Source organism: Anolis carolinensis, chromosome 3, assembly GCF_035594765.1.
Source record: "Anolis carolinensis isolate JA03-04 chromosome 3, rAnoCar3.1.pri, whole genome shotgun sequence".
Lineage (NCBI taxonomy): Eukaryota > Metazoa > Chordata > Lepidosauria > Squamata > Dactyloidae > Anolis > Anolis carolinensis.
The window spans coordinates 257,335,722-257,360,668 of record NC_085843.1 but is presented as its reverse complement, the minus strand read 5'-3'; the positions used below and the strand labels follow the sequence as shown (position 1 = coordinate 257,360,668).

Genomic DNA, 24,947 nt, shown 5'->3' with positions numbered 1-24,947 from the left:
GGGACGAGCAAGCGCTTATGTTCATACAAGCTGCAATTCAACATCTCCTCAGTCTAGACAAAATATCTGCATCTTAGGCTACTACCCCCTTTCCATCCAGAACAGCAACATTGTGCAGTATATGAAAATGACAATCACAATGTGTTATACCGTTACGATCTGTAACTGCAACACACAATATGAAACTGCAACATGTAATGCACAAAGTGCCACCACACAATGGAAAGACAAGGCACAAAGGAAAATGCTGTCTGGATCACTGCTTCTTAAATTGTGGGTCCTGACCCCAAATGGGATCTTTTCAGATCAATGTTGGCATGCCAAAAAAAGTGGTAACAGTAAACCTTTCTGAACTCCACCTAGTATCTGTTTTAGACATTTATACGAATGTGTTGTGCAGTGTTTACAGTGGACTACAGAAGATGCTTCAGTTGACTTATGGAAGTGTATGTCTGTAATTGAGTGTGAGCCACTATTATTATTTCTAGCCTGGCAGTATATGGCTTCAATTGGATAATTTGACTTTTCAATGTCTTAAAAATGATTCATATAGCACGGAGTCCATTCAAAAATATATTTAATTAATGACCTACACATATAGATGAATGGGTAGCTCCTGCAGACTTGTCTGTGAAATCACAACTGTACTAATAAGCATTCACAATCTGGTAACACCCCCTTCACCCTATTCTGAGTGATGTTATAAAATTCTATCTATAATATTGTAATTTACCAATTTTCTGCCCATATTCTCATCTAGTTAACCCTAAAAATGCAAGACAGGATACAAGTAGTTGACTTTTATTGGGAAAAAAAAACACATACCCTCGCCTCTCTCCCTCGATATCAAAGTTTGGGGGAAGGTCCAAGAATACAACAAATCATTTTTCATGAGTATAGTTTCTCTGGCATCTTGTTAAGGCAAACCCAGTATGTATTTCAGTTTTAAGCTTCATGAAAAGTAAATGCAAAAGCTTTTCATTGCTAGAATTGGACAAGATGCATTTGCTATGCAATTATCTCAAATAATGATAGGAAAAATGAACCGCAAATCTGTAGTATAAGATAGCTCATGTCTACAAAGATATAAATGAAGTGTTTAGATGGTACATCAATGTAGTACCTAGAAATGGTCCATCTGAAGTCATGCATGACTTGCTACAGTCTATGAGTGCATGCTATACAGTTTTCAGTCATTGCATTTTGTTCCCTTTCTCTAGGTGCATCTTCACTGTAGAATTAATGCAGTTCGATGCTACTTAAATTTCCATGGTCCAATGCTAATGAAGCATGGGAGTTGTAGTTTTACATGGTCTTTAGCCTTCTCTGCCAAACTGCTGGTGTCCCACCAAATTAGATTTTCAGCTACCATGAAAGTGGATAACAGGGACAAATACCAGAACAGTTCATATATTCCAACATTAATACAAAGCTATGTATTATGAAATGTATCATACTTTAATTTGAAATCAATTGAAAACTAAATGGTATATATTTTCTTCAACTTATAGTGCTGATATTGAACGAGGGCAAGTAAAGATGTCCATTGGGGAGCAGTCTCAAAACTGAAAAGTGTCAGGTGAACAACCTCTTCCCTTCTCACGAGATGAGCTTCTTAATACTTCATTCTACATGAAAAAAAAACCTCACAGCAAGAAGGATGACAACAAAACTTTTTCTACCATTTTTCCAGAAAAAATATATACTCTTTTTTGTTAGTTGTTCTGCAATACTTTTGTTAAAGAAATATTTTAAATGCATTCTCTAGAAATAAAGATTTCAAGTTATTTACTTTGTAAATATTGTAAATACAGACAGAAGAGAAATTAAAGAAAAATTAAATAACAGTATTTGTCATCAATAGTGTAAAATAATCTAGGATAATCATGTAGTTGCAGCTTAAAGAACAGACCTACCACCTTGTTTCAGTCCAATTACAGAAGTATGAACAGTCCGCAATAGATCTATACTCCCCAAACTGAAGATACATTATACATGGAGTTGTTCTTAATTTTGTTTATAGATATCAGAGGAATAAAAATACCCAGTTGGACTCTAATTCTGACATGGATTATTAGATTTCAGAGATGAAATTGCTCAGAAAAAGAAATATCTGAGTGTTATCCATATAGCAAGGGTAACTCTGCAATTCTTACCAGCATGGTCCACAGTTTCTATCACCCATGCAGTGCCTGAGTTTTAGGATCGTTAGCAATGGGAGTGATTGCTCTGTATTTCATATCCCAAGTGTTTGAGGTATTTGAGAGCATGGATTTCAGGCCACACACAAACTGGGATATTTTCAAACAGACCTTTCTCATACATATGAGATGTGCTTGAGAACAAAAACCTATAGTCTTTACAGTCATAGCTGCGCTGTGAAGTTCCATCTGCTTGGCTCTTCCCAAAAGATTTGTGGCAACATTTGCCCCACTTCTGGTTTCACTTAGGTCATGAGTTTCCTTCTGCTGCACTGAAGCAGATGTGGCAGGAAAAAGGCAGCATTTCCATCCTCTGGAAGAACATTAAGGAAGTCCTTTAATTCCAGTTCCATGGAAATAACGGATAACGTTTCTAGATAAACAAGACATAGATACCATGTATAAACGTATTACAATATATTTAATACATTACAGTCGTCCTTTCACATTTGTAAATTTAATTAAAAGGTCCTCCCAGGAATCTTTACATCCTCTAGTTTCATTCTATGGTAAGCCATGCTGAAGAACCTAGAGATTTCTAGAGAAAATACCTCTTTAGGAATCTTTAGGTCCTTTAGTGTGATTCTATGGTCAACTATCAGTGGAATTCAACCCAGTGTCATGCTGGAAGACCTAAATATTCCTAGAGAAGTGTTATCTCTAGTAAAAAAAATGTAATTTATTTATTCATGGTTTTCACTTTCATGGGAGGGAAAGTGCTCTTTCTCCCACTTTCATGAGGGGTCCTGTGCTCCTAATTCCAGCAAATGTGATGGCTGACGGTATAAACATATTGCATTATGAGATGTATAAACTATACCTCAATAATTCATCTGTGTGTTTGGGGGGGGGGCAAGGCATTCAAAGATTCCTAGCCCTCCTGGTTATGCATTACCTCCAGTAGTCCTTTAATTTCTGGAGAGGAACAGCAGGGGAAGACCCTTGTGGTCTTTGTGAATTTCTCACAGACATCTCTATTTGGCCAATGCACAGACTGTACTCAGTCTAGATATAGACAGCTAAACATTTCATCATCTAGTATAGCTCTTCTGTATAAGAAAATATGTGTTCTACACAAGAAGTAGCTGCAATTATTTAATAGAGTCATTAAAACAGGAGTGGGCAACACTATAACCCCTGGCCTAATTTCTAAAGCCATTTAAAATATTTTAAATAATTGTAATGCATGGATCGGGGCCCCCGTGGTGCAGGGAATTAAACCACTGAGTTGCTGAACTTGCTGCCCAAAAGGTCAGCAGTTCGAATCTGAGGAGCAGGGTGAGCTCCTGCTATTAGCCCCAGCTTCTGCCAACCTAGCAAATGCAAATGTGAGTAGATCAATAGGTTCCGTCTTCAGTGGGAAGGTAACGGCGCTCCATGCAGTCATGCCAGCCACATGACCTTGGAGGTGACTACAGACAACGCCTGCTCTTTGGCTAAGAAATGAAGATGAGCACCAACTCCCAGAGTTGGACATGACTAGACTTAATGTCAGGGGAAAACCTTTACCTACCTTTTACCTAAGGCATGAAATGAAGTTTGCATTCACTGAACTGTGAAAAAACAAAGGTATCACTATCTCAAGGCATCCAATTTTGAATTTTGGAGTATTAAAGCATTTTGGGATTTCGGGTAAAGGAGTCTAAACATTCAAACCATCACCATAGCTATTATTAGCTGTTAAAGGGTACATTATTTTTGGGACACAGTGTGTATGTGGACTCATTCAGTTAACCATGTTTTAAACCATTTTAACATATTCTACTTGTCCGAGGAACTGTAGTCCTCTCGGGCCCAGCAGTGTGTGTGTGTTATTCCTGAATCAAGGGAATGTAACCCTTAATGGAAGACAGGTTGCCCACCCCTGCATTTACATCCCATCCCTCTATAATGACTTTCTGTAAACCAAAAGGCTCTCAATGCACCAAAAAGCCCCTGCACATTTGTAAACATTAATACAGAAGCACATTTCTTTACCTCGTAAGGATGACAAGAGCACAGAATAGTTTTCTTCTTTTTGTCTGGTCCTTTTACAAAGCTCAGGAAGGAGTTTGTTCCACCACAGAGCCTAACCAGCCACAAAACAAAGACCCGGATTAAAAAAATGAGTGCTACAGCTGAATAAATGCACTCAAGATGTAACAAGGGACACTAACAAATATTAAATGGCAAGCCTTTGAATATTCCACGATACCTTTTCTTTTTGCAGGATATACCTTGCCATGATTCTTTCAAAGCTTTGCAATGCATAAGAGTGATGATGGCTCCCTCTAGTGCTATTAAGAATTTAGAGAAAATAGAAACCCGCCAGATTAATGGCACAATAGGGTAAAGTATTCCATGTGTAAACGATGCCAGGGAAAGCTCTTTCTGTGACAATAGCACATAGAAACCATCTGCATGTATTTGCTTATTTTGTATAATGTATTTTCCATTGGTTACAGCAGTGAACTATGTGGGATGCTGAACATTCTGGCTTGTTTTCAAAACTAGTCTAGGATTTCATGGGGCATTGCCTAACAGGAGTAGGGAACTTGCCTCCCCAAATTCTTGTACTACAACTCCAGCAGCCACTGTCAGCATGGCCAACTAGCAGGGATGATGACTGTAATAGCCCATGAATTAATTTGGAGCTGTTACATCCCAATCCTATGTTCAAGTCTAATTTTGCTAATCTGGGGAGTTTATCTTCATTTATGGAATGAACATTCTGTATAATCCCACTGGATTGTGACTGTTTAGTTAGTCATTATGATCCTATAAACAGCCAAAAAAAAGTATGCAATAAAGACTCTCCTTTGCATTTGGGCAATTACCACAACTGTTGCAGTTCTATCTGTCACAGTTATTTTCCCAAAAACTGCATTGCAAGTTTTGTTATCTATTTACATAATTACTATGTAAATTATCACATAGTATGTGGTGAAAAAATGTTTGATAAGTCCCACTGATTCAATGAAACTACAAACTGGATCTAGATGTATGTGTCCCTAATATTTACATGGATGCTACTGCTAAATTACACATTGATATTAGGTAATATCAACATGACTTATATACAGTGTGTTATAGACATCTATCCAAAATAAGACTACAATTAAAAGACGTAGCTGTATGAGTCGGGAATGCTATGCAGGGGGGATCTTGCAGTCTTCAAAGGGATCTTGTAGCACCTTTGAGACTGAGAGAAAGACTTTGATAGCATAATGCTTTCACAGTATAAGCTTTCATTGATCCATCTGATGAAGCAGACTTGAGTTTACTTCCTTCTCTCAGTTAGTCTCAAAGGTGCTACAAGATCCCCTTGAAGACAACAACTAGCAAGACTGAAGTGTTTTCAGGACAGCAGGAGCTTTATTACTTTCTATAATGAAGTGTTATGAGGCAAAAACATTTGTAGAAGAAGTTAGAGGAAATTGCAACAGGAAGTCTCCAAGGTGTTTCAGCATGTGTTCCCTAACGTATGCCAGTTTTATCTTACTCAGGGGAAAGGAATCTATTAACTTCCATATAGCATTTAATAAATGATTTTAACAGGGCCTTTTTGGACTAAACTTTGCAAAATCATCTGGGAGTTTTAACTCTCTTGAGGCTTTTAAAACCTCTTGGATAGATGTTCTTCATTAAGGGCGTCTACTCTTAAAACAGATTGATGGGAGACTTAACAAAGAAGATAGCTAAACAAACAGTTGGGTATAAAAACCCTTTGAAGGAGAAAGAACAGTAGAGCAGACGAAAATAAAGGTTACAAGACTTACCTGGCGCTCATCCTTCAGTTCATGCTGGGCATATGGTATGATTGCTTCAGGGCATCTCTCTAAAAGTTTGTCAATAATTTGATCATACTGTCCTAGCCGTGTACTGCAAAGAGCATGAATGCTTAGACCAGAAATAGTATCTTCTGGAAGAGCCTCCAAGAATGGCAGGATGGAGGCTATACTGAAGGAGGGGCCACACAAGAGAGACTGGGAGAAAGGAGCAGGAAAAAAGAAACATTTGTAATTTAAAGAAAATTGAGAAGAAATTGTCAAAACAAGAGTTTGGAACATTCTTATGTTGCTATTATCTGATGGTTCCCCAGGACATTTTTGGTAGCTTTGCTGCTTCCCACTTCCTGACACAATGCAACCAACAATTAGTGCTACTCAGCATTGAAAATACAAATGTTTTCCCCTGCTTACAGAGTGAATAGGGACACTTGCACATTTGGAGAAGCTAATGTCATTGTCCCAGAATTCAGTGGCAATTGCACAAGTAACTTTAGTGGCACTCGTGTGGACCTTGAGAGATTCTGAAGGATCCAATGTGGGTCTTCGACACCCTGATTGACATTTATTATTTGCTGCTGAAGAGACACATCATGTTTACTAAGGGAGCTTTAAAGTGTTTGCCAGGTAAGACATATTTAATAAATAATATGGAAGATATACTCAATAACCATTTGAAATCAATGGCAGATTTTGATCTTCCCTTCTGCCAATTTCTACGAGGCTAAATGTAACATTTTTCAGGCAAGTAACAATTTTATTTAAGGCTAAGACACAAAATGGTTTCAACATCCATGTAATGCCTATAACAACAATAAAAAAACATTTCAACTTCTTTGAATTCTTATTAATTTTAAGTTTTGTCTTTCTACAGATGAGGAATATTGTGCCTCTGTATCAACCTGTATGCATGCATTCAGAAGCTCTGCACAAATCTGCATGTTATATATTAAACTGTAATTGCATGAGTTGTTGTGAGTTTTCCGGGCATGGAACATACATTCTGGAAAACTCGCAACAATCCAGTGATTCCAGCCATGAAAGCCTTCGATAACACATGTAATTGCATGATGTAGAGGATATGGGACAGATAGATCAAGAGAGAGAAACAGGGAAAATATTAAAAAGAAGCCACACCTGTAATTTTGAAAGGTCTTCAGAAGAATTCTCATTAGAAGAGGGGGCTAATGACATCATAAACATAACCCAAGGAAAGATAAGACCATAATGACCACAGGAATTTATCTGAATAAATACAAAATAAGGAGAATCAAGAAATGAACAAGAAAATGCCATACCCACTGTACATTAGTTTTACACATACAGTAGAGTCTCACTTATCCAAGCTAAACGGGCCAGCAGAAGCTTGGATAAGCGAATATCTTGGATAATAAGGAGGGATTAAGGAAAAGCCTATTAAACATAAATTATATTATGATTTTACAAATTAAGCACCAAACCTTCATGTTATACAACAAATTTGACAGAAAAAGTAGTTCAATACGCAGTAATGTTGTGTTGTAATTACTGTATTTACGAATTTAGCACCAAAATATCACGATATATTGAAAACATTGACTACAAAAATGGCTTGGATTATGAAGAGGCTTGGATAAGTGAGGCTTGGATTAGTGAGACTCTACTGTAATTTCCAAGTCTCATGTTTATGAAGCACTTATTAAAATTGACTTATTTAATTTAAAAATGAGCAAATGTCCTACAATTTGATGCCACTGATTCACTAACATCAGACAGATTTCTGAAGGAATGAAAAGCATTTAAAGGAATGCTTCCACTTTTGACAGTCAGCTGCATCTAGAGATTTATCAGGTACCCTTCTTTACTAAAATAGGTTGAATATCCCTTATCTGGAATTCCAAAATCCATGGAGCCAATGACACCTTTGCTTCCTGATGGTTAAGCATGCCGTACAAATGGTGAAACAATCACAAGCCATGGAATCAAAGCGGCTGTCTGAAAGCGATCAAGAGATCAAAGGTATTTTATCTTCTTTGTGAAGCATGCAAAAGCAGAGTAAAAAGAGCTTTTTTTTGTTAAATAAATGACTATAATCTCTTTCTTCCTCAATCCATCACTCTAAATAGTCGCTAAGAGACTATGGCTCCCCATCTACAATGATTATGTGACTGCACTGCACAAAAGATGGGATCAAGTGTTTTCAATGTCACAACAGTGAAATAAAACCAGTTTTTCAAGTCCTTGGTGTCTGCAAAAGCAAGAGTGAAAACTGTGCAAGTATCACTTCTTGACTTCTTCAAAAAACACAGAGCAAGATTAAATGATCAAAGCAAATTTTACACAGGCAAAATGACATGAGTCACAATCCATTCCTCTAAGCTAAGAATGTGAAGTCACAGTCAAGTCCCTGGGGAGAAACAGGGATGGATGGGTCTCCATATGGGGGGTGTGTGCTTACCTGCTGTTAACAGAAAGAAAAGGAATTACATCTCCACTAAGACCTCTTGGGATGTTACCTGCTTGTGTGCATCTGCACACATGGAAGAAAATGAGGGGATGCTCTTGATTGGTATTAATTCAGACTGTGGAAATCGCACTTGCACTATTTGCACCATTTACTTATTTATATGATGCTACCACTTCTCAATCAAATGTTTTTATTTCAGCAGCCAATGTGGCTAAGCATTACCAAGAGACATTTATAAGCAACTTCTGTCAGGTTATAGTTTTGCTGTGTATTATCTGTAACACGTGCCCCCTCTTTCCCCAATTATTCTACACACAGACAGACAATGCTTTACCAAATCTTCAGCAGTTTTCAGGGGCTTAGTATCAGGCATCTGATTTCTGGACAGCCTCCAAATATAATAAGTAGCAAGTTTAAAGTGCAGCTCCTGGACAATGTTATCCTGGGCACATGTTACAAGGAGAGCTTCCCAGAAGTCCACTAAGAGCTGGGAGACAGCACCTTCACCCTGCATACTCAGCATCTGCTTTCAAAAACATTAAAAGGGAAAATTAAATCACAAAATTATTATTCTGCCATCTAACCTCCTCACAACACATAATTTCTTTGATTTTTTCACTGATTATTATGCATGTAAACAAAATCCATATAATATTGAAAAATATTGGGATTGTCAGAAAAGTTCAGTAGGTCTGATAACACAAAACCATTTATTGGTCTCATTTCAGAAACAGGTTAGGCATGGTCAACAATAAGTTCAGAAAATATTTTTGCCATGTTAGGGGAAAAGAATGATAATAAAAAATAAAATAAAATAGCAAATGGTTTCACATGTGAGAAATTCTGACCAACTTGAGCTATATGTCTCCCATAAACAGTTTTAAAATATCATACGTGCCAAATAGGTAACTGATACATTTTAAAAACCCTTGGCATTTCTTCCAATGTCACTCAATCCAGCAGATATTGTTGTATTGCAGCATTCAGTATTCCTTTGCCAATTGTCTTGGCTGGCCAGGAATGTCATGTGTTCCAGCTCAACAACTCACTGAACTCTAAATAAAAAAGTGGATCCATAAAACCGATATGTGACAGACCTTGATATATAAATCTGCTTCTTCAAGTTCAATTTTATTGTTCTCATGTAAAGCCACTACTGAAGCCACAAAGAAGCCAGGTCTTGTCTCCTTGAGGTAAACAGCAAGCTTTGTTGGGATGGTTTGCTCTTTAATTTGCTGCCTTAGAAGTCTTGGCTCCACAATAAAGCCACACACCAATACCATCTGTAGAGGAAAAAAACACAGAGAGAGGGATTTGATTTAGATGTTGCTTTCTAGACCATAAAGGAGCCTCAGTGGCGAAGTGCGTTAAAGCACTGAGCTGGAGACCGAAATGTCCCAGGTTCAAACCCTGGGAGCAGCATGAGCGGCCACTGTTAGCTCCAGCTCCTGCCAACCTAGCAGTTCGAAAACATGCCTATGTGAGTAGATCAATAGGTACTGCTCCGGCAGGAAGGTAACGGCGCTCCAGGCAGTCATGCCGGCCACATGACCTCGGAGGTGTCTATGGACAACACCGGCTCTTTGTCTTAGAAATGGAGATGAGCACCAACCCCCAGAGTCAGACATGACTGGACTTAACGTCAGGGGAAACCTTTACCTTTACCTTTAGACCATAAATGAGATTCTGGCTAGATCTAGAGTGCCCTATATCCCAGGATCCGATCCCATATTACCTGTTTTGAACTGATTATATGAGTCTATACTTCCAATTAATCTGGGATAAGAAGATAATCTAGGATCAGATCCTGGGATATAGGGCAATATGGAAGGGGCCTCTGACTCACACTTTACTTTGGTACAAACTCGGCCATGGGGAAAAATGCCTATAGGCCAGTGCACATGCAATGCCCCTAATTTCACACTGTAAGATTATGAGTCCTCTCTTCCTTTCAAGAATAAGCTTCTCTCTATGACAGCTCACATCAAATACAGTAAAAACTTTATGCCAACATAAAGAGCCAGTTTATCGTGATTGTACCATGTAATAAAATATTCTTGCATCAGAATTGGCTAAGGGAAAGAGTGATATATGATCTCAGTACTAAACAGCATTATCGTTGAATTATAAAATCAAATTAACTGCTATTTGAAGACCAGGTTGTCTTGAAGGAAAAAAATAATATTTCAATACAATAGCAACAATAACGAACTTATTATTCACCTCTCCCTGCTTCTAGACAAGGCTTTTTCCATGCATATACTGTATTTCACTCATGGAGGTTTATCAGAAGGGGAATGGTTTCAGACAGTGTCATGTTTACTTAACATTTCTTTGTTGCTTTTTAAAAATTCCAGTTGAAGCTTCAGAAAAAAAATGGAAGCACTGTATATTGTCTTTGAACTATTAATGCTATTAGGCCTCTGTGCAAAAGTATCCCCAGTGTTGCCATAATAATAAAGAAACCTATGGACAAAAATTGAATGAAGCTAAGAACAGATCACTTCACCAAGCATCAGGAGGTAAAAAAAGATTCTGTGATTCCAGTGATGTCAGAGCATGGCAAATGTAACCTTTTGGAAGTCCTAAAATTTCCTGGCCAACACAGCCATTGTCAATGCTGGCTTGGGAGTTGTGGAATTTGCAGTCCAATTTATCGCCAATGCTCAACTGCTGTCTGGCATACAGATTTCATGGGTAGGAAAACTAACATGGAGTAGAGATGGAAAGCTTATGGTTGTTTGTGAATGAGAGAAACGGTTACTGTTGCTCCACCAGTAGGCTCTTTTCCACAAGTTCTCAATCAACAGTAACCTAGCTTTCTCCAGCTCCTCTCTGTTCAGTTTGAAACAGAGGCATATAAAAACTATAGCAGCCATCTAAACCAAAGATTGAGAATCACTGGCTTCCATGCAAACCAATCCAATCTCATCTGCCATAATCATGAATATTAGAAATGGCCTTATTCCTTAGGCGAGTACTGTTTACTGGTCAACAGGAATAAAAATTTTGGTCTTTCTTAATACTGGTTACCTAATCAGGATGCAGGAAACTGAAGGGTTGAAAGCATAAGATCTATTCATTGTTACTGTCCTTTCCAAAAAAAAAAAAAGAAACAGATGACCTCAAGCTTCAGAAGACTATAATATGTCCCCATGAAAAACGGATACACCTTTGGCTCCTTTTCCATGAAAAGGAAGACCCAAAGCTTCACATGTAAGTATTGTTATGTCGCAATCAGTGACAGCTACCTCTGCATATTTGTCCAGCTCTTTTTTACATCCTTCCTGATCTCCCATATTCAGAGCCATAGAAGCCTTGGCTAGGGTGACCACAACAGATGGGACAATCGCTTCCACCTTCTCTAGATATTCCATTGCAATTCTAGGACACACATTTTTCAGGCAAGGACTGCAGATGATATGGGGCATCTGGTTTGGTTCAGCAAGGTGGAATATTTGAAGAACCTTTGTGGCCAGTTCCTGGTAAAATAAAGAGATATTTCAAATAAATGTTGGTCATGGTTATGTTTCCACTACAAGGTCCCTCTTCATTTGTGAATGCTTTGGGCCAGGTAATTAACATTCCTTAAGAATACTAGGCGAGCAGTAATAATTGAAACCATTTCAAAAACCAGGAAGAGGTGATGCTGTTCTCCAACTTATTAAAAGGTGCATGAGAAAAAAATCTGATTAGCCTTATTGGCTAAAACGAGAAGTAATCAGATCAGTTCAGCAAATTTCTTTTGCTGAACTGATCTGAACAGCAATGTGTTCTTTTCCATCTCAGAAAAGAGGCAAGAAATTTAAAGTATCTTTTCCCAAGACTAATAGAAGCTTCTTTCATAAAGGCCAGCTTGGGTGCTGCTTTTGGATAATTTCCGCATCCATAATAGTAGTTCATTCATTTGAGAGTCAGCTGACATGTCAACAAAAGGACTGCTCACCAAATCTTACTCAAGCTGACCGGCAATATCGTCCATATTTTTAAGAGGCATGTTATGGAGGGGCTGTGGACAACATTGATTTTAAAAAGATATCTCAGAACATGATTCAGTTTGATGCTGCTCACATGAACAGCACATCATTGTAAGCCAAAGACATTGGGGAATACAAAAGTCTACAGATTATTAACTATAGATAAGAAAAGCAGAAGATCACACAGGAATAAAGAGCTCAGTGTCTTACTTCACTCAGTTCTTCTTCTAAGTCTTCATAAAGGGAATGATGCAAATAAAATATAAATCCCTTCTCATATTTCAGTGTTTTATCATCAAGAGCTGAATCTACTCTCTGCAGAACTTCAGTCATGGATAAACCAGACATCTTATAGTAAGGCAGTGCAAGGTGGAAGTCTTTGGTGTCAAACCTGGAAGTACAAATTACAATAATTTAAAATAATTGATAGAAAGTAAAAGAATATTAAACAATGTAACAAATCGAACCAGTTTTAAAAGGTTACAACCGTTTAGAACCATGTATGCTGGCATTTTGGAGTAAATCCCTAAAGAGTAAGGAAAATAGCTCAACTGTTAGTATATTTCTACATGACATCCAAACCTGGTATAGCAGTCTCCTAGAAGAGCACAACTTTCCCGAAATGCCACTAGGAGTTCTTCCTTCTCTTCTGATTCCTTGAGATCAGGATCCATGAGAGCTGTTCTGATTAATAAATGAGCCTCACTCAGAAGGTGGATGCAACTCTCTGTTCTTACATCTTGATACGTTTTGCTGTAGTCTACCTAGGAAAGGAATGGAGTCCACTTTCAAGAGGGAAAAAACCTTGAAGACATAATGTTAACAAATGCATCAGGGCCATAAAGCAACACTATGGCTCACTATATCCTTAAAACAAAAACAAAATAATACAATACCATTTCTTTGTAAAGTTGGAGAGTTGAAGTTGTATGCACAATGTATAAATTCCAGCCAGGCTCAGAGTCTGTAGAACCTTTGGATTTGATGCTTTCGCTCCTTCTGGATCTGAAAGATGGGCATAGAATTATAGAATCCTAGAGTTGGAGGAGACCCCAAGGGCCATCCAGTCCACCCCCCTTTCTGCCAGGCAGATATATACAATCAAAGCAACAGATGGCCATCTAGCCTCTCCGTAAAAATGTCTTAGCTCTCAATTTCAACAGCAACTGCATTTTAGCACTTCAGATGTCTGAATGCTTTCACTAATTATTAAAGTTAGGGGTTACGTATTCATAGGAAATCTATTACTACCCTGTTTCCCCTAAAATAAGACATCCCCAGAAAATAAGACCTAGTAGAGGTTTTGCTGAATTGCTAAATATAAGGCCTCCCCCGAAAGTAAGTCCTAGCAAAGTTTTTGTTTGGAAGCATGCCCACCAAACAGAACATTACAGCCTGCAGGATCAGTAAACATACGTACCATAGATTGTTGTACATGGGAATAATGGTAGTAACAAGAAATTATTGATAGGATTCACAGTTTGTTTGATTATGCTGGTTTGTGATGACAACTACTATACAGTATATAATCAATGTTCATTTTTTTGTTCAACAATAAATGTGAATTCTTCTTCATGGAAAAATAAGACATCCCCTGAAAATAAGACCTAGCACATCTTTGGGAGCAAAAATTAATATAATACAGTGTCTTATTTTCGGGGAAACACGGTATATGTTTTCTCTCTGATAAACAAACAACAAAACCTACTTGACACCAAGCACAGGAAAGATTATACTTACAGGAGTCTCCTTGAAGGCTTTTTCCTCTCTGTGATATCTTCAGTGTCAGCCTTTGTCAGAACTATGACGTGATTCTTGAAGTGAGAGATAGCTTTCAGTCCTATAAAAAGCTGCATTCTTAAGGCACAGACATCCAGTGACACAGGTGGACAAGCCTGTGAAGAAACCGGTGGTTTATTTTCGGCAAATTTATAAAATCTTCTAGCATTTTTATGATTAGGACCTGGGCAGCTTACTTTTTAGCTACAGTATCTGTCGCAGGCCACACCAGGCCAAAAAAAAGCAAAATAAGCAAAATTTAAAAAAACCCAAATGCCCCAATATCTGCCTACAGATGTTTGCGGGTAGAGGATGTCGCTTTCGGGGGAGAGAGGGTAATGTTTTATATAAAACCCATCCCTCCAGGACACTTCTGAGAGCAGAAAAAAACCATTTTTGTTTTAAGTATAGTAATATTTCCATTCCTTGAGAACCAGCATAGGGCTGTGATTTGAGTATTAGACTACAACTCTGAGAGACCAGGGTTCAAATTCCCACTCAGTCATGGAAATCAACAGGCTGGCTTGGAGCAAGTTACACTTTCTCAATCTCAGAGAAAAGGCAGTGAGGAATGTTCCCTGAGTAAACCTTACCCAGAAAACCCCATGATAGGGGCAATTCAAAGTCGGAAGTAAGTTGAAAGAAAATAACCATTTCCAGCAAGGAAACACTAATATACTCTAAGGTCTACCAAAACACCTAGGGGGGCTGCATATGGCTCACTGGATGTTCTGTGTACACTGCTGTATTAAGAAGCACATTCATGTACTTAAAATGTTTAAGGCATTTCAAAATGGCTGCTTTTTACCATCTTATATTCTGTAATGGCTTAGGATTTCTTCATTTCCTTGATGGAAGAAAAAGCTTTGACAACTTTCTCCCTTCGCATTTACTAGTATTGAAAAAAGTGGATAAACGCTCTTATTTGTCACTGTTTAGACTTAAGTGAATTATGGTGGAAAGGAAAAGACTTGGGAACAGATTTAAAGCTGAGCCAGGACACCTTCAGTGTTGTGTCAATGTATGGATCGTGGTCACGTGCCGCTGCTGCACTGCATCTTACTGTAAAGCATTGCAAGTTGTTGCTAAAATAGAAAATAAAAGAGTAATTAGACATAAAATCATATAAGTTTTATAGTCAAAAGAGAAGTTTTAAACAAGCATAGTGCTCCTTAAACCTCATGATTCTCAGATCTGCTGTACAAAAGTGGTCTTTCTGGGGCAATGTCAACTATGAGCTTTCTTGTAATTCTGCAATGACTATGAGTAGTTTATTTATTTATTTATTTACAGCATTTATATTCTGCCCTTCTCACCTCGAAGGGGACTCAGGGCGGATCACATTACACATATAGGCAAACATTCAATGCCTTTTAACATATAACAAAGACAAGACAAACATAGGCTCCGAGCGGGCCTCGAACTCATGACCTCTTGGTCAGAGTGATTCATTGCAGTGATTCATTGCAGCTGCTCTCCAGCCTGTGCCACAGCCCGAGCCCAGTTAAAAACTTGCTTAGACCAAAAGACTTATTAAGGGTTCCAGTTCCTAAAGGAGTACAGTTACATCAGAATCAGAAAGGAGCAAGGGCATCTAAAAAACTTGCAGCAGTGCTGAGTTGTCCCATAACAGTTTGCACTGGGTTGGACCTTCTGAACCTTAAGGTTGGAGAATGAAAAGTGTGAGCTGAAGGTATACAAAGGTTAATACCTTGTGATAACATGCAGGAATTGTGGTGTCAGAACTGCCTGCTGGGACCTTTCCGAATACTGGTATGTAGAAATCAGCTCCACCAAGTTACCAATGGTGTAAAGGTAGCCAATGTGAGGCAGAGAGAAAAAACAAAACAGACTTAGAAGTTCTTGCTCAGGTGAATCTCCTCTGTCAGGTGTATCAGAATTCCCTAGACAAATTAGGAAAAAGAATATACTTTGTAAAATGTTTGCCATGCAGGTATTATATCAATCAGGGCCATTAAAGTTATTTTTCTGGAACTGAAGCACTAGGATCCTCTAGCCATTATGCCAAAACTCTAGGTTTTCCAAGTTCTGGGCTGAATCGATGAAATTACTAGATTAAGGCAGCAATCTTGTGATATATATTTATGACTTACAAGGCTGCTGTTAGCCCCAATTAACAATGGGATATACATTTGAGCAAATGTATGCAGATTGTCTTGCAAGTCTCAAGGAAAAAAGGGAATCATGTTTCAGGATGTTGTAAAGATGGTCTTTTATTTTTCCTGTGAGAAATTACATAGAAAGCTTGAAATACTTATAGACCAAACCTAAAACTCTATCTGGGTATGTGTTTTTAAAGCCCCTTCTACACTGCCCCTTATCCCAAGATCTGATCCCAGATTTATCCCAGACAATCTGACAGTGGACACTCGCGTAATCCAATTTAAAGCAAATAATCTGGGATCAGATCCTGGGATATAGGGCAGTGTAGAAGGTTTCTTAGTTGCATCTCAATTTATTGAGACCCCATGACTTTCATAGGGTTTTCTTAGGTAAAGAATAAACTTAACAGTAAAGCCCAATGAATGCAATGGGAACTCACCAAAGGGTACTGCTGTAGTTCTTGTTGATAACTGTACACAAAAGAATTTATGAATTTAACCCACTCTTCTCGCAATAATTTTTCTCCAGTCCCACCCATTTCCTCATCAAAATACTATCAATTAAAAATAACAAATTATTATTGCTTCCATTCTTCTATGATATCGGCATGTCACTTTATAAATGATGTATCAAATAAGAAAAAGGATTTGCTTCCTTGTTATTTGCTGGACTACTTTTGTGTTAAGTACATAACTGCTGTAAACAACCAATATACTATCACCACCTGTACACAAACTGACAACATATTTAGGAAAAAATTTAGATTTTATATATATACATATATTAAAAAGAACACTTAAAATTATAGGACCTCTCTTAGAAAAGGCACATAACCTATAACTGAAGATAAAAGGTTTTTTTAAATCAGTGAATACGTCATCTGTATCATTTGAAATTGCATGTACATTTCTAATTAGAAGCAGCATAGTATTCTTAGGACATTAAGAGTATTTCCATTTTTAAGCAGCATGAATTCTATTACAAGCATTTTATGCCACAGAAATTAAAATATGCTACCAATTTATACTCTGAATGAAACTATGCAAGCCAAGCTTCATTTTTCAGCATCAGCTTTCCATATCTTGTGTTAATTTAATGGGAAATAATAATAAAAATAGATATATCTTTACATACATTTTCCACAGCAAATTATATTCATTTATTATTTATTTATTTCATTTATATACCGGTTTTCCCACCCCTAGGTGGACCTAAAGCAGCTATAGAATTGTTTATAGATTCATAAACATACCTATTTCATACATAGGCAGCAACTGAAGGGAGTGCAGTTTGGCATCATCGACAGAGAAGACAAAGGAAGACATATCTGGAGAGAAACGTCTAAAAAGAAACATGATTAATGAAAAAAGGTGTTAGGCCAACACATACAGGCATCATTGTGGAGCAGCGTGATCCATGTGAGAAAATAACATTTCCCACACTGATATTTCATACGGCATCAGAACGCATGGCTCTGTGCATGATCAGGTGCATAAAGAGACTCATCACAGCAAGTCCATTAGATGTTATGATTGCAATATACATATTCCACAGTGGGCTTGGTTGTATAGGACACAATAGAGTGGAGTTAGATGTACAGTATATACAACTCCTATGGAACTAAAGGACTCATAAGCTTACTGAGTTTTAATGAACCTCAATTTGTTATTAATTCTTAAAAACTGTTTCTAGCTGTTTATACCAAGCTTGATAAGGAGTCAGGCTACATCTAAATAAACAGCCCATGCAATAACACAGCCACATATGCACATATAGGGGTCACCCTGAGGCCCTTAAATGTGGAGCCCAATCCAGAAAGGGATTAATTGCAGAAAAAGGGCAGGGTGAATGTCAGGAGTCCAAGGGTTGGAAGTGCAGGCCCATCCTGGAAAAGGGGATTGGTCCCACTGCCCTGAGCTAATGGGGGGAAATTGTTAATATCTTTGCACATTCATGTACATATACGCTTTCATTAATATTTTCATTTTAAAAAGTGAAAATTACCTGTAGAGAACATATCGTATTTGAAAATTTGAGTCTTCACTAAATAAACCAGTTGACTCCAGTGTCACAGATATCCCACATCGCCTACTTTCCTCCTCAAGCAGCTCCATAGGCTGTTCGCAGATAACAAAATCATCTGGCTCAAATGGAGTTGAAGGAACCTGCTCTTTTAAGCCTTTAATAAAAGAGAGCGACAGATTGACAAACCAGCAAAAATGAAAACAACACATTATGAAGCCAGAAAAGTGGCCAATTTCGGACTCTTTGGTTTCTCTGACTCCTCCATAAAGCTGCCCAGCCAGAATATAAAATCCAGCTCATAAACAAAAATGACTGCTCCTAGAATTGTCTGGGAACAGCAATTCTGCTTTAAAACATGAGGCGGGGCACACCTTGCATCTACGTCTTGCCCCCTGCAATAATTTTGACAATGTAGAATGAATGTAGTTTGATACCACTTTAACTGCCACTGCTCAATGATATGATACCATGGGAGTTGTAGTTTTACAAGGTCTTTAGTCTTCTTCGACAAAGAATGTTGGTGCCTAATCAAACTACAATTTCCATGATTCACTGAACCATGAACCACAGCAGTGAAAGTAGTGTCAAAGTGAAATAATGTTGCCATGTAGATGAATCATTTGTTACTTAAACACAAATATTTACTTCTATTATTATTATTATTATTATTATTATTATTATTATTAGTAGTAGTAGTAGCAGCAACTACACCCTACTTTTTTTCTAGCCTAATTGTGTGTGTTTTTTTAATCCAATCTTATTACAGTGATATACATTATTTTGCTTTCTAATCAACCACAGCTTGCACTGATTAAAAATAAATCATTTCCCAGCTATCGTGATGGCTAAAAATATACTGAATCAAAAATGTTATGGGGATGAACTTCCCATTTTCTGTGCTTCCTCACTACAAACTATGAACCAAGAAACATATAACCAAGAAACATGTGAAGTTCAGTTTCTTTATGTTTGCTGATATTTGTTGTAAACTGCCTTGAATCCCCATGGGGAGATAGGGAGGGATATAAATAAAGTGTTATTTATTATTATTTAACCCTGATCCCAGAGATCGTAAATATCATACTAACCTTCATTAACATGAAGAGGTTCTAAAGATTCGTAGACGTGTGGTCTCCGAATACCAGAGACTTTATCGGCTGTTTCTATTTTAAAGACAAAGGCTTCCAGTTCTGACGTTACTGCTACAAATCCAGCACAAAACGCAATTTCTGATGGTGTGAAATTTTGTATGTGAAAAATCAAGGTGCGCTCAAAGTCCAACACAGTCACATCTGGTCTCACAGCCAGACGCTTCAAACAGAACAAGATCAGTTTATTCTTGCAAGCAACAAGCAGGTCCCCAGTCAAAGGGCAAGAAGAAAAGCACAAGGGAGGATCTGAAAGAGGCAGTTCTATAATTGACATTTGATCTTTAGATGCTTCTGGGAAAGGTGTCTCTATATTATGGCCCACAATTCGAACGCACACCCGGGAGTTTCCGGAAGACATGCATCTCCAGTTTACATAAACCCGCAGGAAGAGTGAATTGTTTTTCTCCTCAATAGTGACCACGTAGTCCCCTGAAAAACAAAGAACCTATTTTAAAAATAAGGTATTAAAAATGGGAGGAAATGTAAATTCTACATATTCAAGAGTTTATGAACAATAATTTCTGCTGAAGAGCATAGATATTGGAATCTTAGATTGACGGCAAACTTATCATAGAATTTTCTTGGCAAGATTTGTTCAGATCGGGTTTGCCATTGTTTTCCTCTGACACTTGTCTCAGCCCACTCAGTGGGTTTTCAAAGCTGAGCATGGATTAAATGCTGGCCTCTCAGAGTTCTAGAGTGAGCATCTGCATTGTAAAATTAAAGCAGTTTGACACCACTTTATCTACCACATCTCAATGCTATGGAATCATGGAAGTTGTAGTTTTAGCCTCCTCTGTCAGAGAATGTTGGTGTCTTACCAAACCAGAACTCCCAAGATTCCAATACTTAAATCACTATGTCATGCTGTCTCTGTTATCAACATCATGTTTCTATACAAATAGAATATGCAAAGACTGACAACAGTTATTTCTTTTAACAAAATAGTCTGCTTTATCACATGGCAGTCATGTGCACTAAGCCATTTATGTCTGCCGAGGCTTACTTACGGCTACAATTAACATTTGCAAGAGATTTCAGTATACCAGAAAAGTTTCTGCCCCAATTCAAACAGACTCTTTATTCAATAGGGATACATTTTCTTAATTAAATTGGCTAGAAACCTGTCCATTAGTCAATATTGAATCGTTCAAGATAATCTGAGAATGACTACTGTGGGAACTTTACGTTTCAGGAACTGCAATATTGGATACATTTATAGTATAGAATTAATGATAATAATAATAGCAAAACTTTATTTCTATTGCGCACTATCTCCCTGAAGGGACTCAGGGCGGATTCCAAAAAAGAATGGCATATATTCAATGCCTTCAAAAAACAGATAAATATTGACATAAATTCCCAACAAGAACCCACATGTGAATACAGCGTTAAAAACCTAACATCAAATCAAACCTAACATCACTGAATTGCATATAACATCAATAATCTAAACTAATATAGTCAGAGAGAATCAGACAAGAATTATATAGTGACATAAAATCTAAATAAATGTTCACAGTGATACCACTTTAACTGCCATGGCTAAATGCTATGGAATCCTGGGATTTATAGCGTGGTGAGGAAGCAACACTCTTTAGCAGAGAAGGCTAAAGACCCAATAAAACTACAATTCACAGGATTCTATAGCATTGACCCACAACAGCAAAAGCAGTGTCAAACAGCATTCATTCTACAGTATAGATCAGTGTTTCCCAAACTCTAGTCCTGTGGTATTTTGGACTCCAGCTCCCAGAATCTCTGATCATTAGCCAGCTGAGGCGTCTGGAAATTGAAAATACCTGGAGGTCTAGAGATTGGGAATGACATGAAGTGTTTTTTTTGTTGTTGTTTATGGTACATATCTGTAAGAGGAAAATACATTCAAGGCACTTCTTTGAGGACCAGTGCATTCTATGCAATGATTCTGAATTGTTGCAGGAATGCAGTGTAAAGTGTTTATCTTGCACATGTGTATTTGGGGAGGGGAGGGATGATGATGATTTGTGACTCAATTATCACACTACACTTTAAAGCCGGCATGGGCAAATTTTGGCTCTCCAGGCGTTTTGGACTTCAACTCCCACCATTCCTAACAGCCGGTCGGCTGTTAGGAATGGTGGGAGTTGAAGTCCAAAACACCTGGAGGGCCAAAATTTGACCATGCCTGCTTAAAAAAGTATGTATAGAGTAAGAATTCTACTTTAAAGCCCATGGATTTTAAAGCAGGGGTTGGGTGGCCATCTGCTGGGAGTGCTTTGATTGTGCCTCCCTGCAGGGTAGAATGGGGTTGGACTGGATGGCCCTTGTGGCCTCTTCCATAACACGATATACTTTTAAAAGCAGGTATGTTGGCGATAGCAACCTTCACAAGCCTCCTCTATCCAATGTTTTGTCTGTTTATAATGTGTTGTTTATTTCCTGAAGTGTAGGTTTTCTTTGGTTTACAGTTGTCTTAGCTCTATAAACATGAGACAGTGGGAGTGGCTGCAGACCATGTGACTGGTTCAGTGACTGTTTAGAATGCTCAGTTTTAAAAGGATGACAGTTGAGGCTTGAGTCTGTTTGAGTAGAAGAAAGAAGTCAGTTGAGGCTTGAGCTCCTTGGAAGTAGACTGTTCTAAAAGAGAGCTGTACAGAGCAACATAATTTTGAAAAGACTGATAAAGACTATAAAAGATACAAACTGAAACGTTTAAAAAGTTTAACCTGGCAAGAAATGTACCTGTATTGTACATTAAGTTGTGAGTAAAACAAACTTGCTATTTTAAAGAAGCCTACTTGAATCTTTTTTAAAAAATAATCTTTATTGAATGATTTATTAAAAACCAAAGATAAAAAAGCCTACTTGAATCTTTGTCTGCTGAGAGCGTGGAATAGAAACAAGATTTTTACGTGCCCAGTGATCATCCATTATAAAAAAAACTCAAGGAAGACTCCTGAAACTCTGCTACCCAATAGGTTGTGATCCTAACAGGTCGTAATCCATTAGTCCAATAAGGTATAGAGTTGACATCCTGCTTTAAATCTAGAATTTGAAGAAACCCCAAGGAGCCATCCAGTCCAACCCCATTCCGCCATGCAGGGAGACACAATCAAAGCACTCCCGACAGATGACCATCCAACTCCTGTTTAAAAGCCTCCAGAGAGGGAGACTCTCTGGAGGTGTACTGCAAACCCCATCATCCCTTACTACAGCGTTCCCGCTTTTCGAAGAGGCAATGCAAGGGCCATCTCTAAGGAAAGAGGGGCCCTGGGTCGGCGGGGCTCACCGGCTTCGGCGTAGGCCATGCGAAGGACCCGTCCCAAGGTGTTGAAGGAGCCCAAAGGCTCGCAGCGCTCCTGCTGCCTGGCGTCGAAGGCCTCCACCCGGCAGGCGCCCGGCGCAGAGGCCACCAGGAGCGCCTCCCGCCCGCAGCAGCAGAAGAGCGCCGGCTCTTGCCTTGTGGGCACCACTCGCTGCGAGCCGAACGGGTGCAAGTTGTACAGCTGCACCATGGCGCCTTCCTTGCATGGGCTTCTATGGCCTGGATCCCGAGAGCACAGGCCACGCCCACGAGCTTTGCTTCCGCGTTGGGCCACGCCCCCACGACCGCCCACAAAAGGAGGATTCTACTGCACTGGCAATAAAACCGAGAACAATAGGCCCCGCCCCTGGGCTTCGCTTCCGCATCTGGCCACGCCCTCAGAGAAAGAAGAGACCGCCCACAAAAGGGGAGTCTATGGCTTTGGAAATGAGTCCGAGCGCATAGACCCCGCCCCCGGGCTGCGCGTCCGCATAAAGCCACGCCCCCAGGAAAAGAAGAGTCCGCCCACAAAGGGGGATTTTATTGCATTCGGTTCTATGCATGGCAGCCCACGGGCTTCGCTTCCGCGTCGGACCACGCCCCCAGGGAAAGAAGAGACCGCCCACAAAAGGCGATTCGATGGATTGGGTTCTACAATGGCATTGAGCCCACAGGCCACGCCCCCAGGGAAGGAAGAGACCACAAAAGGGGATTCTATGGCATTGGTATTGAGACGGACCCCTGAGCCGCGCGGCCGCATCAAGCCACGCCTCCAAGGAAAGAAGAGGCCGCCCACAAAAAGAGATGCTTTGGCATTCAGCCCGAGGGCATAGGCCACGCCCCCGGGCTTCGCGCCCGCATCAAGCCACGCCCCCAATGAAAGAGGGGATTCTATCGCATTGGGTTCTATGGCTTTGAGCCCCAGGCCACGCCCCCAGGGAAAGATGTTACCTCCCACAAAAGGGGATTCTATGGCATTGGGTTCTATCGCATTGAGCCCCAGCCCATAGTCCGCCCCCGGACTTCGCTTCCGCATCAGGCCACGCCCTCAGAGAAAGAAGAGACCTCCCACATTCTATTGCATTGGCAATGAGCCTGAACCTCTAGGCCACGCCCCCAGGCTTCGCGTCTGCACCAAGCCACGCCCCCAGGAAAAGAAGAGCTCGCCTACAAAACTACTTGAACTGCCATGGCTCAAGAATATGCAATACTGGGAGTTTTACTCAGGATTTAACTTTCTCTGCCAAGCAGTGCTGGTGCCTCTCTAAACTACAACTCCCATGGTTCCACAGCATTGCATAAATTAGTGTCAAACTGCATTAATTCTTCAGTGGTGGTGCATCTCTCGCCTTGGAGCCAAAACTATGTCATTCATTGACGTTTTAATAATGGCAATATTAGGCTTTCAAAGAGGAAGGTTTTTCATAGTCAAGGGGTTTTATGTATTTTTCATAGGATTTTTGAATGGTTTTACAGTAGACTCTCACTCACTTATCCAACGTTCTGGATTATCCAACGCATTTTTGTAGTCAATGTTTTCAAAACATGATATTTTGGTGCTAAATTCATAAATACAGTAATTACTACATAGCATTACTGCGTATTGAACTACTTTTTCTGTCAAATTTGTTGTATAACATGATGTTTGGTGCTTAATTTGTAAAATCATAACCTAATTTGATGTTTAATAGGCTTCTCCTTAATCTCTTATTATCCAACATATTCGCTTACCCAACGTTCTGCCAGCCCGTTTATGTCGGATAAGTGAGACTCTACTGTATATAATTCTGTTTTCATATTTGTTTTGCAGATTTATAATTGTGGACTGTTTTAAACAACACGCCTTCTACACATGTTGTGTGGAACAAAGGTTATGTACATCGAAAATAAAAATGCTGTGAGTTTTTTGGGCAGTATGGCCATGTTCCAGAAGCATTCTTTCCTGACATTTCATCCCCATCTATGACATGCAGCACCAAAGGTTGTGAGGTCTGTTGAAAACTAGTCAAGTGGGGTTTATATATCTGTGGAATGTCCAGGGTGGGAGAAAGAACTCTTGTCTGTTTGGGGAAAATGTGAATGTTGCAATTGACCACCTTGATTAGCATTGAATAGCCTTGCAGCTCCAAAGCTTGTCTGCACTTGTATTACTTTTTGTCTTCTGATTGTCACCAATTGGAAAACAAGCACT

General features: G+C 39.1%; 2 protein-coding genes across 3 annotated transcripts in view; one reads left to right on the top strand and one right to left on the bottom strand.

The window, feature by feature from the left end:
• The window catches only part of cp (ceruloplasmin), a 28,614-nt gene extending 26,827 nt beyond the window's left edge, over positions 1–1,787 (top strand). Inside the window, exon 19 of the mRNA XM_003218193.4 lies at positions 1,512–1,787. Coding sequence (XP_003218241.2) covers positions 1,512–1,569 — 58 coding nt within the window. The 3' untranslated portion in view covers positions 1,570–1,787. The remainder of the gene's footprint in view (positions 1–1,511) is intronic.
• hps3 (HPS3 biogenesis of lysosomal organelles complex 2 subunit 1) lies at positions 561–23,085 on the bottom strand. Of its 2 annotated transcripts, none has more exons than XM_062976662.1 (17): positions 22,742–23,085; positions 19,408–19,899; positions 18,299–18,473; positions 17,547–17,635; positions 15,882–16,074; positions 15,174–15,255; positions 14,132–14,286; positions 13,288–13,396; positions 12,974–13,155; positions 12,602–12,782; positions 11,666–11,896; positions 9,512–9,697; positions 8,749–8,937; positions 7,106–7,213; positions 5,960–6,166; positions 4,179–4,269; positions 561–2,514 (listed from the first exon to the last, which is right to left on the bottom strand). In XM_062976662.1, the coding sequence occupies exons 1-17, from the start codon at positions 22,965–22,967 to the stop codon at positions 2,447–2,449; spliced, it is 2,964 nt and encodes a 987-aa protein (XP_062832732.1). In that variant the 5' UTR covers positions 22,968–23,085; the 3' UTR covers positions 561–2,446. The 2 variants fall into 2 exon arrangements, with proteins under 2 accessions (XP_062832732.1, XP_062832731.1); XM_062976661.1 differs by having other exon boundaries at positions 561–2,574; positions 22,742–23,083.
• Between the last annotated feature and the right edge of the window lie 1,862 nt (positions 23,086–24,947).